The following is a 16,539-nucleotide window of genomic DNA, read 5'->3' on the forward strand; positions in this document are numbered from 1 at the left end:
GTTTAGCCAGTGTTTGTCACAGTGATCTGGTTAGTTTAATGCAGTAGCCTATGATGATCGTGCTGATACTGGAGGCATGATAATCGATGATATACTGTATTTCTGAATGGTATCTTTTTCATTGATTGGCAGCTAGTGTCATGTGTGCGTGCACATGCATTGCCAGCACTCGATGTACATGCATGTGCAACCCTGAGGAAACACAATTTTTTTTTCTGCTCAACTGCAGAGCAACAACAAATGTTTGCGGTGGAATATTTCATGTTGTGGTGAATTGAGAGAAAGAGAAAGTAGCAGAGACAGTAGAAGGAAAAAGAGAATAGAAAGACACTAGCATTTGTCTGCAAATCTTTTTTCTTAGTGCTGCAGTTTAAATACCTTGAAAATTGGTTTAAATTGGTTATACTTTGGAAATGGAGGAAGAGAGTCATTAAATGCATTCGTTAAATGAACAGGGAATGATAGACTGTTCTGCTTTCATAATGAAATGTGCAGATCACACACACGTGTGCTGATACCTTGCAGGGGAACATTTGCACCAGCTTCCTGTTGGCAAAAACAGGAAGATCAGTGCGGTTTCAGAAAGAACATGCAGATTATATTAAACTCAAGCATTTCCACTGTGGTCTATAACAGACTGCAGCATTTTTTTAAATCCACAACGGAGGCGAACATGTTAGCATGTGTTTCGCGCTTCTAATGTGACTGTCTGCTTTTTACTTCTGTTTTAAATCACTTTCATGCAAGATACAAAATGTATGCAAAAGAAATTACTTTATATTATATATATATATATATATATATATATATATTTTTTTTTTTTACATGATTTTTTAATGTATAAATATATTAGTGTCAAAATTTGCTCGTTAACGAAGGCGATCTTTTTTTTTTTTTTTCAGTTTAATGTATTCTAAATATTTAACGTAGGGGCGCGGATGGCCACCCAGTCACAACTGCTGCTTCTGTCACTTTTTCTCATGACAAGAAGTGAATGTATTCAGTCGCAGAATGACTGAACAGGAGACGTTTCAGACACGCGCTCCACTTCACTCTAGTATTATCAGGTGCGAGTTAAGCGAGCGCGGAAACGGTCCTGTGCTTAAGGCGCCGGTGCGCGCTTCCTTTTGTTCCAAACTGCGAAACAAACTATGTGCAAGCAGTGTTGTGGTCAGTTAATTCATGGAATTACCAAAAAGGGTGATTAAAGCTGACTTAAACTGTGCATGCATGTAATACATTTTATATATATTATATATGCACGTCTATGAAATCAGACCAGCACTGTCTCACTCATCTAACACATCCTATTTAACTCGTCAGTTCGTGTTTATTTGAGCACTGATGTCAGTGAACGCCGCCTGCAAAACACTAAAATAAATATCAAAGAAATAATACAGTTAAACAAGAAAGTAGCCTAAATAAGTACCCTAACGGACGCGAGCGACGCAGCGCGACAAAATACTCATTATAATCAGTGATGCTACACTGGATGCTGCGTGACAAGACATGATAAATCCCCGTCCGGTCTGTGAGATACTGACACAGAGTTCAAACGTCCTGTATAGACCATGGTATAGACACAGACTAAACCTGTCGCAACGCGGTTGTGTTGCGTCCGGTTTACTTTTCCGCCACCAAGAGAGCTCATTAACTCCTCATCTGCATGCGCTCTCTTTGAAATAGGAATCGTTGCCATATTTCTTTTTACCATCTTTTATTTATCGCTGTCTCGTTTGTATTTGGCCAGTTTGGAGAAAGCCTCAACAAACCTGAGCCAAGCCAGCGTTTGCGAACACGAGAACTTGTGCAAACGCTGATGGGTGACATGAACGCAGATGACTCCAGATCGGCGATGTGGTATTTGGTTGTAATATCACACCACTATTACAGTTATTACACTTATACAAAACTTTGTATTATGCTTGCTATAGAGTTTGTGACGTCACGTGCACTACCGCCGGTGGCAGTAAACAACCGCGATAGCAACCGACCACCGCGGTGACGCGGTTGTCACGGCAACCGTCACAGCCCTACAAACAGCTAAGAAAAACATCATAATAATCCAAACAGTCCATTAATTAATATCTTGTGAAGCCATAAGCTATCATGATGAAGGTTGTAAGAAACAAATCAATCATTAAGGTGTTTTAACTTTAAACTGTCACTTAAAGCTTCTTCTTTTCTGACGGCACTCATTCACTGCAGAGGAGCTATTGGTGAGCAAGTGATGTAATGCTACATTTTTCCCCGCAAAAAAACTCTTCAAGGTCTTGAATGGCCTGAGGGCGAGTACATTTTCCACACATCAATGTTTTTGTTTTTGTTTTTTTTTGTGGTGAACTGTTCATATAAGAACATAAATGAAAAGTGCTGACCTCGAGGCAGCTGTATTTCTCTTTTAGTTTATATTTTATAATTTAAGAAGCACAATTAAAATATTATTAGATTGGCTTGTTTACATAGATGCCTTCCTAATAATCTGTTCACCAGAATTACATTGACTCAATCAAATTTAGACAGAGCTATTTTGCAAATATTGATTTTTGCATTCTTGTTTGCATGTAATCATTTAATTCCATTATCTAAAAAGAGATTGTGTGATTTAGCAAATCTGTTACAATTGTACTAAACATGGAATGGCATACACAGCTTATTTTTTATCTGTGATGTGATGGCTTTGATTTTATTTGTTGGAAATTGGTTTGTTCATGTGTTGTCAGCAGAAAAGGAACATTGTTTCCCAATTGAAGCAAGTTATTACATTTTGCTGAAAGATTATATAGACAAACATTTCATTTTGTGCACAGTAAGACCAGGTCTGTGTATTGAAGTCCCAATGAACAAATGAACAGTAGGTCAAAGACATTTGCTCGCACAGCCTACTTTGTTCTTTCAAACACATTCACATTTGAGGTTTAATGTAACAGTAGGGTGTGTCAGATTTGATGGCTGGTGTGGATTAAGGGGGTAAGCCGTGCTCAGAGGAACATGCGAGGTCAGAGATGCTGGGTCTCTTAGCCTGATACCCAAGGGGAGAGGTGATAGTGTGCTTCTGTTTTTAGCCCCATCTGCAAGAGCAGACAAGAAAAGGACATTTCAGAAACGCCACATCAATAGTCATTTCAAGCGTAGTTTGCAACCACATCTCACATAGATGCTCTGAAACGGCTGTTTAGCCATTTAGAGAAATAAAACCTTTTGACTGAAATTTTTTTTCTTTGTTTTGTTACTTAAGTAAATTGTTTTAAAGGTCTAGCCTTCATATACCCAATAATGCAAATCAAAAATTTTAAATGTCTATGTAGCATTTTTTTACATGTTTCCAAGTACAGGTGTGTATCAGTGGGCGGGGCTAAAGAGGCTGTGATGTAGAAGCAGGTGTTGATCTTCTCCTGAAGAGGCGGGGTTTAGCCACACTTGCATCACAAAGTGGCACATTCCAAAAACGAGTCATTTTTTGAGCTAGGTTTCAATACAAGCTGTATTTTAAACTAATGAGAAAGTTTTGAGTTTTGAAACTTACTGGATGTTTTTATAGTGCATTGATTTCTTCATGACTGCCTTAAATCAACATTGGAGGCTGACATGTTAGTGATTTGCAATTCTAATTTTTTTTGTCAAATTTTTTTGTCTGCTCTCTTGAGTCTCTTTTGATAAATGTTAGTGTACATTAAATATAAATCCATATTTATGCCAACTATAAGATTGCAGAAACATTACATTTTGCCATCATTTTGATGAAAATTTCCACATTATCTATGCTTTTAATCTATCAGTAGGAAACTAGTTGTAATTTGTTTTCCGGTTCCTAAGGTCAGCCGGATTACGATTGTGAAGGATTCAAATGCTGTTTCTGGTTGAATGAAAAGTGCTGCAAAATACACAGTTTCTGTGGTCTTTTATTTGAATAAATACCCATATATACAGTACATTATTATACAAATCAAATATTTTAAATGTATAACAGACTGTAGCATGTTTTCTGGTTCTTAAAGTCAACTTGAAATGACAATGTAAAACAGGATGTAAATGCATGTTTACATTAGGTATGTGATGTAATTTAGAAGTCATTATTTGCTATTATTTCCTGTATTATATTAACAATAACCAGCATAAAAATTCTTTTATTGTCTAGATTTTGCAAAAGTCTGCATTATCTATAAAAACAGTCTGTCTACAGCTATCTGACTTGATTGACATTAAGCAATTGTTTACGAGCAAGGTTTTTCTTCTTTGGAGTATTGTGTGCTGATGAATCTTTGACAGTACAGACAGTAAATGAATGTCTGTAATTGCAACGGTTCTGTTGATGTTATAGTTCTATTACATGTCTCCCGGCTGGTCCTCTGTAAACTTAACATTTCCATTTGGATTAAGCTTTGCCCTTGGTTATCCTATTTATTGACTACAGTCTGCTTGCTTAGCTGTACGATTACAATTAGATGTTTTTTTTATTTTTTATTATTGGCTCAATCTGTTTGTCTAAACAAACACTAGCTTGAGCTTTTAAGCCTGACAGCTGCATGCATGAAGGAGATTCAGTGTGATTTACGCAGCACACCTTCAGATGCCCGTCTAAACGCCTCATCTCGACGTGTCTCGGCACGATTCAGCTGTTTGGTTGGCAGTCTGTGCGGTTGCAGCCTGGATTGTGGCAGTGGGAGTTGATGTGCTGGTGCACCACTGCAGTGCATCATGCAGAACTGCTGAGCCGCTCTGGCTTTTTGACCCACTTTTTCCCTGTCTTTTATTTGTTCCACTTTAGGATTCATTCCACACACTGTACCCAGTGACACTACTCAAGAGTGCGAACATCAAGAATAGTCTGCCGGCCCTTTCACAAAGATAGAAAAGAGGATCTGTAGAAATTAGGGGTTTTGTGTTGGAAAATAAATGTGGGATGTCAGGTTTCATCTGTGTGCTTGAAGCGTGAACATGGATGTGTTTAGCCCCTGAGCAAAGCAGTAGCAGGTGTTATGAACAACAACCAAAATGCATTGTGTCATCAGAGCGTACAGTGTGAAGTGCAGATGGAGTTAAAGAAGTATTATGAATTGGCTTGAATATTTGATTAGTGCTGTCCTAAATCTGATTTGCTTGGGATTAGTGCTCAAATGGGATGGGATTTTCAGTGGCTGATGGTCTATATAATAGCAATATACTTAATGCAATTTAATGTCAGATGAATGTTAGGATTTTCTTAGTTTTTTTCCCTAAACATACTGTAAGCAGATAATATCAGGGTATGTTTTGTCTAATTCAAACCTTTTTGGATAAGGTTATAAAAGGACTATTTAGTTACTTACAGGAAGTAGTTATTGTTGCTTTGGATAAGGATTATTATTATTAATTTATTTTTAAATATTGCCATCTAGGTTTTCCCAACATTTATGAAACATTTTGAAACCTAAAGAAACATTTTTGATGATTAAAATAAAAGAAAACTGAAATCAAATATAAATATAAAAAACTACTTTAAACAAAAATTGAAATATTTACTGAAAATTGTATTGAAATGTTTAAGTTGAAGCAATAAACTTACTAACCAGAATTTTTTTTAATGAAACAAGTAAATGAAAAACGAGTAAATAAAAAGCCTAAATGGTAATATTAAAATAAATAAATAAATATGATGAAATCATACATTACTTAAAATTAAACAAATATTAAAATAGAAATTATAAAAGCTAATTAAAAATTATTTTTATAATATAAATGAGCAGAAAATATATTAATATATAAATAATACTAAAATAACACTACTCGCAACAAACACCTCAGATAAATGACTTAATGTCTGGTTTTAACTTTTGTAAAAAAAAAAAACAAAAAAAAAAACAATAGTCTAAATTACTGTATATATAAATGGACAAACCTAAATGGTAATATAAAAAAAAGACAAAAGCACATACAAAAATGACTTCCAAGTAGATAAACATTTTAGTTGACATAAAGAAGCTAATTTTAAAATATATATTCTTTCTAATAATTTTGATAATAAAAACTATAATAGTATATAATGCTAAAATAACACTGCTCTGGATAAGTGCATCTGCTAAATGACTGCTTAATGTGTGGTTTTTACTAATATGAAATTCTAGATTAAAAGAATAAATAAATAAAACAATCAAAACTGAGTTTTCAAAGGCAGAACTGTACATATCTACAGACCCAACTCAAGTTGTCAGATGTTTAGCCATGTTCAGGTCAGTGTTTTATTCATAACTTGGTATTTAGGCATGTAATGAATGAAGGTCTCAGCGGTTTGAGCTGGGTCGGGTCTCTGGGTCTGGTTTGCAGGCTGGATTTGAATGCCTGTGCAGACCTTTACTGCCAGCTCTGGTTTGCCATTTCTGCTCACTTCCTCCACTGCAGCGAAAGGAGCATGAGACAGTTGGGAGCTGTCTGCCTGAATCAGGCACACAAAGAGGAAACTGCCATTGTATTAGGATGAACAATAGAACTGGAGACGCAAAGCTACTTAGTCATCAGCGTTCAAGAAGATCTAAGTGTTTTTATAATAGGAGCTTCTGACCTTTTATTTTGCTGGTGGTATTCTAAATGCCTCACAGCACTGGAGAAATGTATGCATGTATCTACTGATTCACTGTAGAGTAAGGCAGGGAAACACTTGGCCTCTGTGGTGCAAAGATCTCTACGGTTTCATCTAAACAGCATGTTAATTGCTTAACTTGTATCATAGCCTGTGTATATGTTCTTCATTGTTTAACTGGTGAGATTGTCTGTGTGCTTTCATCCTTTGTCTCTGAGCTTTGGAAACGTGACATTGAAGCACACATTACTTGTGGGTAAACCTCTACATTTGGGCTGGATCTTGAGAGTATGTATTTTATTGCGGGAATTGCTTTCACTCAGAGCAGAAACCTGATCTGCATTGCATGAGGGCAGAAAGCACATGAACGGTGGCGACTGCCCTCGGGATCATTCCTGTTCTGCAGCACCTTTTGAACTTTTGAGACATGAATAACTGAATATGCTATGGTGGAGTTTCTATAAAAAGGTACATTAAGCTCACAAAGCTGCATTTATTTGATAAAAATACAGGAAAAACATTAATATTGTAAATATTACTCCAGTCTTCAGTGTCACATGATCCTTCAGAAATCATTCTAATATGCTGATTTGCTGCTCAAGAAACATTTCTGATTATTACGAATGTTGAAATCAGTTGGGGAAACCATGAGACATTTTTTCAGGATTTCAGGATTTCATGAGACGCTGCAAAGGATGCGTAATGCAAGCAAAATGGTCAAACATGTCCGTCTAGCTCATGCTTACATGTAGAAAACAAAGAAAAAAGTATAGGGAAAAAACACATTCTGTATGAATGGCTTTTTACAGTGACAAACTAATCTACATCTGTCTGTATGATTAATTAATATGATTTCTATCTTTTAAAGTTATTTTAGTATTTTATCTGATTATACTAAGATGCATGTGATGTGGGTGTGAAATGTATTGCACAGCAGAAATGACCCTCCTGTGGTCAGTACAATCATTGAATGCATGATTCAGCATTCAAATATGACTGAGCATTGATCATAGGATATATGTGACACTGTATTTAATTAGTGAGGGATGTAATTCACAGCGGAGGGAAGTGTCCTTTTGAGTATTATTAGAATCTTGCATGTTCTTGAAACAGCTGTTTTTATTTCGGTGTGTGCAGTAGTTGGCTGCTTCGTGCAAAGCTATCATTTAATAATCAAGAGACAACTAATCTGCATTAGGCAATTGTATTGGGATGGTAAAGAAGATGAAGAGGGAGAGTGAAGCCTCAGGAGGCCGGTGAAGTTATCTGCTGTCTGCTGAGAGTCTCTGACTGACTCTTTGTTCCAGTACAAAAAGGGATCAAAGGAGAGAAAAACAAGTGTGGGAAGAGAGCGCTGGGGCCCGAGAGAGCGAGAGGAGGTGCTGAGAGTCCCAACAGGCCTAATGCTGGAGTAAAAGAATTAGGAGCAAAGGAAAATAAAATCTCATTGAGAGTTAGAAAACAAGGGCAGCAGTTGTAATTAAGCTTTCCCTAAGGCGTGATTTCAGTTATCTGATTATGATTCCCAGCTCTCCTTGAGCCCTGCAGACATCATTACTGGCCCGTCCCGCTCCTCAGGGACACCTGAACTTCCTCCATCAGAAATAAGTCTCACCATGAAGTCGACCGATGGTGGATTTGACCGATATATGAGAGCTGACCGATCCCGATTCATCAACCGATAGTTTTTTAAAATGGATATTTGACAAAAACCAAAATAGTGCTTTACTAATAAAAAAAAAAAAAGAACCATACCTGTAAATGAATAGAAATATCTGTATTAATAGGGATGTAATGATTCACTCAACTCACGATTCGATTCTATTCAGAATTTTTATTTCATGATTTGATTCAATTCATGATTTATTTAATTTTTTTTTTTTTTTATAAAATAAGACAAATTATAAATTAAATGTGTCCTTTTATTATTGCTTGGACAAAATACTGCACGTTTCTTTATGAAATCTAAATATAAAACCTATAATAATATTCTTGTATAGCACTTGGATATTATTGCTCTTTTGTTGGTTTTGATTGCTTCCATTGTCCTTGTTTGTAAGTCGCTTTGGATAAAAGCATCTGCTAAATAACAAAATGTAAACATAAATAACAAAACGAAATTTAAATTTTAAAACAAGCCCCAAATCAAATAAATAACATATAAGAAATCTCTTTATATAGACAAAATAAGGCTTTGTCTGTGCTCTTTCCATTTAAAGTCCCCCTATTATGGGTAAAGAAAGGTTAATATTTTGGATTTGGGAGTCCCCAATAACAGGTTGACATGCATGCAAGGTCAAAAAACACTTTCATTGTCTTATAATATGCAATTATTTTTACCTTCCTTGTTCAACGACTCCCAAACAATTTAGTCAACGATTCATTTTTCCAAACCCCTCCTTTGCGTGACGTGCACGTTGATTGGTCGGGTTAAGGGCTGCACGATTAATCACATGCGATCGTCATGCGTGTCTCGTCAGTAAAGCCGGTTCTGTGATGAGTAGTAAGTGCTGCTCCATTTGAAAGCAGGTGATGGACATCTACTGCTAATCAGAGAACTGGCTTTACTGACAAGACACGCATGACGATCGCATGTGATTAATCGTGCAGCCCTAGTCGGATTGGTCTCATTTTCATTTCATCATGCCTGTAATGCCTGATAAAGCAGCGTTTGTGAGCGCAGTGCTGCTTTGTGTACAGCATTACTGGGGAAACTGCTATGTTTACTGCTCCTAAAGCGCACCTAGTGGCAAAGAAATTAATTTGCATTTTCATTCAGACCAACTTGAAAAGACCAAAAAGTGGGCGGGCAATGATGTCAACATGAAATGGTTTGGGATTTGTTTTAACAATGACTCGTTTCAATGATTCAGAGTCCACTTTTTCTTTTGAGCGATAGTAATTTTATACACGGTGCACTTTTAGATTTAAAACTTTGCATTATTTTTTCATTCACTTAGAGCTGTGTTACACACTGCATAAAAGGCAATTTTCAAAAATCATAATAGGGGCACTTGATGAGAGGCAACCACTGCATTTTAATCATGATCCAAACAAAGATGCTGCATACATGCAACATGAGGAGTTTTTAATCTAAATTAGATTATGTAATTTTGAAATTTGAAGCAAAAACAGAATGGTTTGACAGTTTTGTGGAACTATACATAAAATTATCTGTATGAATCTTCACTGGACGAGCTGAATGAGATGCAGATTCACTCTCTGCCAGCAGGTGGCGCTTAAAGCGTATCCTTGGTTTCCGCTGTAAACAAAGCAGCGTTGCACTTGGCAAGATGAAAATAAAAATACCATCTAAACTTTTCTAAAGACAGTAAGTTCCCCTCAGACATGCATTCATATAAACTCTTACCGCTAATTGAATTACGATTTGTTTAGCATCTCAACCGATTTGAATCGTAACTTTTTTCTTAATCTATTTTCAACCGACTCGCGGTTAATCATTACATCCCTAATTAATATTAGATATTAATTATATATTGATCATTTAACTTAGATCATAGCTTATTAACAAAAGTTAACAGATGCAACTTCAAAATTAAAAAAATGTATTAATAGATGTAGAAATTAAAGATATGAAGCAGCACTGAAAATCTGAATATTAGACTGATTTGTGAAGGATCATGTGACACTGAAGACTGGAGTAATGATGCTGAAAATTCAGCTTTGTATCAAAGGAATAAATTACATTTGAAAATATATTCAAGTAGAAAACAGTTATTTGAAATTGCAATAATATTTCACAATATTACTATTTTTTTTATCAAATAAACGCAGCCTTGGTGAACATAGACTTCTCTCAAAAAAATCTAATAATAATGTTTTTTTAAGAAGTAAGCAGTTCACATAATTATTTTAAATGATTAGTTTTATTTTTATTTATTTTTTTATCTGCTGCTGAAAACCAGGTCTCTATTGATTGTATTTGCTCCAGTCCAACTTAAGCAAAGTTCAAACAGCTCAAATAACGTGGGCCAGCGAGAACAAACAAGGCCATTAGTCCTGACCTGAGCTGTAGCCCTTCTAGTTCCTCTGACCAGAAGTCTGCCTGAAAGCTGATGTTACTTATGGAGCCAACATGAAAGGCAATTACTCTAGAGGATAGATGCATCCTAAACAAGTTAGTGTTTCTTCCGGGCTGGAGAGAAAAGCCAGGTTAGTTTTTATGGATGGACACGTTTGCTCTTTATTCACTTTGAGAGGTGGAGTGAACAGAGAGACGTCCTCGGAGGATTTTGTGTTGATATTTGATTCATACTTATGAAGTCCTAAATATTCAGCTATATAGGTTTTAGATTGTAGAGCATCAGAATATAGGTTAATTAGTTATATCTGGTGTTTTGCATCACCATTATTATATTTAAAGCTTAGTGTTTAGGGATAAAAAACCTAAACCTACAGGTGCCTTTCACTCTTCAGTCACTTAGTCACTTCAGTCACTTTAAAATAGATAAATATGGTCAAATGCAGTAAATGAACATGTAGAATTTGAATGGTCTCTTTTTAAGACACTTAAAAGACAAGACAATATGGACTGGAGTGGTGTGATGTGAGTTACTTGTGGATTATTGTGATGTTTTTATCAGCTGTTTGGACTCTCATTCTGACGGCACCCATTCACTGCAGAGGATCCATTGGGGAGCAAGTGATCTAATGCTACATTCTTAAAATCTATTATGATTAAGAAACAAACTCCTCTACATCTTGGATGACCCGAGGGTGGTTTTCAGCAAATTTCTACTATTCCTTTAAAATGAACACACATCTTTCAAGATAATGCAACGTTATATGCATGCATACTGTTTGTGCATGTAATTTTACAAGGTGATGATTATAACTGTGCACGTTTTTTAAACAGACTCTTGTGAGTGTCCTTTCTCTCTGTGAATGGGGACACCCTGTTCTGCTTCGCTTACTAATTGCCATGAGGCCAGTCTGGGTCTTGTTCAGATGCATTGATGTTTGCCCAAATGACAGCAAACAGAGGCGAACTGTCCTCTCTTCCAGGCAAAACGCACACTTTGTTAGACGAGAGGGCCTTATAATCACACATCTTTTTTCTTCTCTCTCTTTTCCCTCTCATTCTTCCATAAAAAAAAGATCATACTTTCTGGCTTATTATCATGAATGTGCCTGATGTATAGTTAATTTTAGTTTGAGCAATAGTAATACTGGTGCTTGCCAACACTACTAATGATCCAGCAGCTGTTTTAAATGATCTGTTTATGATATTGTATCTGCAGTACTTGTTTAATTAGATGTTATTTAAAGTCGCCACCTGATCTTATCATCAACTTTATCTGCTTTGCATCCGTTAAATGAAGAAGCTCCTGAAGTACTAGTTGAGTTTATGAGTCCGGTGTGTATTAAAACTCTCCCTTTGTCTCCAGTAACACTGTTTTACTCTCTGTGGCGTGCCGGGGTTCAGCTGTTATTCTTCAAGTCTCATAAGGATTAATTATTGGCTCTTTTTCTCATTTCTCCATTAGTAAGTATTGTAGTACAATGGAGCTGGTGTAATGGTGTATCCCATGAGCTCTGGATACAGAAGCAGTGCTCAGGGGACGCTGTGTAAGTGTGTCTCTTGGGTCAGCAAATGTTTATGTGTGCTTTTCTGTTGTTCTTTTCCTAAGAGCTTTTTTTTTTCTTTGTACAAAGTACAATGGACCATAATGTAGTACAGTCACAATACTGTAGAAGCTCAAAGGTAACAATAAAAGTAAATTATTAATCCCGATGAGGACACGAAAGTCAACCATTCATACAAGCTCAACATATGTTTATTCGTGTGGGGTGTGTGTACATATTTATTTCTTCCTTTTTAAATGTTTTAATTGTAATTAATCACTTCCTCGAGAACAATAAGATAGTGTTGTCTTATTTTAAGAAATCACACACTTCCAAGAAAATTGTATTTGGTTGTCAGTTGTCAAACAATTTTTTTTAACCCTTATTTACAAAAAAAGATACATGCTTCCAATGAAGTGATATTGTTTGTTTTATTTTATTTTATATTATTATTATTTTTTTTTTTTCATTGTTTTATTTTACACACTTCCAATTAAGTTGTATTTGGTTGTCAGTTGTTGTTGTCAGTTATTTTAATTTAATTTAATTTAATTTTATTTTATTTTATTTTATTTTATTTTATTTTATTTTATTTTATTTTATTTTATTTTATTTTATTTTATTTTATTTTATTTTATTTTATTTTATTTTATTTTATTTTATTTTATTTTATTTTTTAAGAAATTGCACACCTCCAGTAAAGCGGAATTTGGTTGTTGGTTTATTATTATTTTCTATCATTTTTTTTTATAGGCCATATTTATATATATATATGTATATAATTTTATTTATTTTTTTCAGATAAATATTCTTCAGATGGTTGTTAAAAAAAGAAAGTATGAGTCCGTAATTGGTTTGTGATACTGTGCAGTAAATTAGGCCGTTGAGTGTGCCTCATACAGAGCTAGCTGTGTTGTAATGATTCAGCAGATGGCCGAGGAGACGCACATTTCACACGCTGCTGTAGGGGCTGCTGACGGCACTCCTGCGCAGATGCTGCGTCTCCATTTCCATCTTCTACTACATTTAAACATGTAAAAAGAAAATGAAATTGAGTACTTTTTGCTTTCTGGCTTTCTCCACATAAAATGCTGCAGCTGCACCCTGGTAGAGATATTAAAACCATGGTATTTTGATTTATACCAAAGATCTAAACAACGTCTTGTAGCAATCATGAACAGGTAAAATTATTCTGCTGCTGGTGTTTTTTGAGATCTCGAATTATAACTAATATGATCTGATTAAATCTTGATCCCGATCTCCTTTAACACTTAGCTGAAAGCCTTTTGATATAGTTGTTTGTAATTGAATGACCTCTCCACATCTTCCACTTAGAGCTGGACCGGAAGAGGTTTTTGTTCTCTAAGCACTTTCAGATGCAGAACGGCTCAGAGCTGTGCTTTTACCACATTGACAGACAGAGCTCATTACTTTATGCAGGAATAATCCAAACTGTTCCCAGACCTTTTCCGTATACATGCGTGAACTTGTAAGCCTCCTCTCAGAACATCAGGAAATAACATCAAGTGAAGAGCCGTGGCCGGGCTACATCAACAAGAAGCTGAGTTTTGACAGCAGATATTTTGGCACAGCTTCATTGAGCAGTATTAGACTGAAATCATCTTCAGGAGCAGAGGAAGTGCAGAGTCTTTCAATATAAGCACACTTCAGATATAATATTTCATGCACAGAGTATTTGAGAACGCCCATCTGTGTGAGTGTTGATATGCAGTGAAACTGGCAATGCACTTTAGGAGCTGCACAGTGATATGGACTGTTTAGTTGACGGTTGTTGGTTTTACCTTTAAAAATAAATTTTTTTATTAAAAAAGGTAAACCCAGTATTTTGTTATATTTGACTGCTTGCTCTGCATTTTCATTGACTCTCTTTTCTTTCTTCAGGTGCGGGTGAATCAGGGAAGAGCACCATTGTGAAACAAATGAAGTAAGTAGAAACTTTTAAGAAAGGTTTCAGAAAATTACATTTTAGGGCCCTGTAAAATAGTCTTATTTTTCCTTAATTCTGTTTAAATTTTCTAGTTAAAAATTTGGAGGATTTAATTAGATTTTATAAAATAAAGCATGTCCAATCAATTGAATTCATTAAACTTTTACAGTTTAAAAATGTATTGCTATAATTTTTTTTTTTTTTTTTAACAATAGGGCCTTATGAATTAAAAAAATTGTTTTAATGTCATCAAATAATTAGTTTGGTACAAAAAATTTGCTGTTCAAATTTGATTTATTATTATTATTATTTTATACAAATTTATTATCAAAAATATTCGTAATCAGTCATGAATATATTTATTTATTTATTTATTTTAAATGTAATCAAATGATGATGTACAAATTCCTTTTTATTCTTTTTTCCAAAGTGCTGCACAAGTGTTTTTCTTTTTTTATTATTATTATTCTTTCATTATTACTTTGACAAGTACATTCTAATGTACAGTATATTACTGTCACAAAGTCAAACCAAACCTCTATTTTGCCGGGATGAGTTTGTGTGTGTCTCATGGAGATGTGGTCCAGTCCACATATAGTGAGATAAGAGACACTGAAAACATCACAAGCAGTCACCACATCATTTTTAAGCATCATATTTAAGCTTCCTTTCAATTTTACATTCAAACAAGCCTGTGATTTCAGAAAGACCCATGCAGACTCTGTACTCTTCCTCTGAAACTGCTGCTTAAACTGATAAATCACACATTGACAGTAAATTAGCTCATTGCAGCTGCTGAGATAAAAGTGTGCGCACACTATTTATATTCCGTAATAAATCTAGGCTTCATCTGTCACACAGCACACAACAAATGACATCATGTGTGTGAGACGCAGCGCTGAGACAGGAGTTAACAGAAAGCGGCACTAGCTGCTGTTATGAGTTTCATTTCCGTGATGGAGTCACATTTCCGCACGAGTACACCTCCTTACAGACCCTGGTCATGCAGCGCTGCTTCGTTTACTTCAGACGCCCTCATCCTGTTCATGATTAATAGACACCATCCATCTCCTTATGATACCAAAATGTTGCACTTCTCTCTTTGTGCAGCTCTGTTCTGCTCACTCGTGTCTTGATGGTAACCCTTATTCTGCAGAACGTCTTGTAAGATTAAGCATGTGTGGATGCAGACTTCATAAACATACTGAAATAGCATGCCAAATAGTGCATATAACAGAACTATTAAATACTACTTCCTGCGTACCTGTTTTATATAAAATGGTGTGGAATTATATGCAGAGCAGAAAGGTCACCGTTTTGTGTGGATAAATAAAAGTTGTTTGGGTTGAAGCATCATCGTACATCTTTTGCAAGCTTTAAATGTATTGGATGAAAGGGGTGTGCATTTATTGTTAGTCTTTTTATTGTACTATGTATATCTTTTAGTGTAAGTAGAGGTCGAATGCACAAAGAGAGATAGTGAAAGCCTTTGACTGGAGGCGCTGGGATCTCAGTGCAGACACACACAGTTTCACACTCACAGCATTAATGCAGGTTTAAGCTGAAACCGAAAATGACAGTAAGTGTTACCAGCAGTAGACAAGAGTTTCAAACTCTTTATAACCCAGAGTAACAGTCCTGAAGGTGTCGTGAATCACACTTTTCTTCTATGCACCATTTACCAAGCATATGAAGATTCAGCTTCATTTGATCAAGACTTTTAAGATCCATTATCTTGAGCTTCCTCTCCTCTGAGCTGCTAAAAACTTTTTTTCTTGCTGTCAGTTGTTTCTTTTAAGTCATGTGCATTTAAATGATTTTGTTAAAGATCCCATGTAAAATATAATTTCAATAAGGCCTTGACTTGCTTATACTAAGAGAAGATGACAATATCTGCTGAGGTTAGTGAACATGGAATGTGTTAAATAATGCACATTACAGATCAGCACTGGACACCAACCAACAGCGGTTTTGAACCAGGCATGGAAACAATTTTCTTTTTAATAATTAGTTTTATGGCTGATATAGTTTATATGAAGGCCAATATCAGTTGTCAAAATAAATATAGGCTACATAATAGGTTTTAATTGGCAAATAAAGGCCTTATTAGACTCATTAGACACATTTACCAATCAGACCAATTAAAATAAATTATTTCAGAGAGTTTTGTAATTATTTTAATTGAGATTTTTAAAATGGCTTGTTTCAGTTCGAAATGATCAAATATTATTTATTATATTTTGTATTTTATTTTCCCAGATGTCATAAGATTCTCTGCTCTTATTTTATTATTATATTTTTATTATTATTATTATTATTATTATTACTTCGCATTCCTTGACAGAATATAATTTTCTGTTTTTTATTAAAAAAAAAAAAAAGTTATTAAATTTTTCATTTCCAGATATCATTATAAGATTCTTTAGTTAAGTTTAATGTAGTTTAGTTG

General features: G+C 35.1%; 1 protein-coding gene across 1 annotated transcript in view; it reads left to right on the top strand.

Annotated features, from left to right (window-relative positions):
- LOC132151541 (guanine nucleotide-binding protein G(i) subunit alpha-2) overlaps window positions 1–16,539 on the top strand; it is a 41,980-nt gene that overhangs the window by 17,413 nt on the left and 8,028 nt on the right. The window contains exon 2 of the mRNA XM_059559724.1: window positions 14,045–14,087. Coding sequence (XP_059415707.1) covers window positions 14,045–14,087 — 43 coding nt within the window. The remainder of the gene's footprint in view (window positions 1–14,044; window positions 14,088–16,539) is intronic.

The sequence above is a fragment of the Carassius carassius genome, chromosome 10 (genome assembly GCF_963082965.1).
Source record: "Carassius carassius chromosome 10, fCarCar2.1, whole genome shotgun sequence".
In the NCBI taxonomy this organism is placed as follows: domain Eukaryota; kingdom Metazoa; phylum Chordata; class Actinopteri; order Cypriniformes; family Cyprinidae; genus Carassius; species Carassius carassius.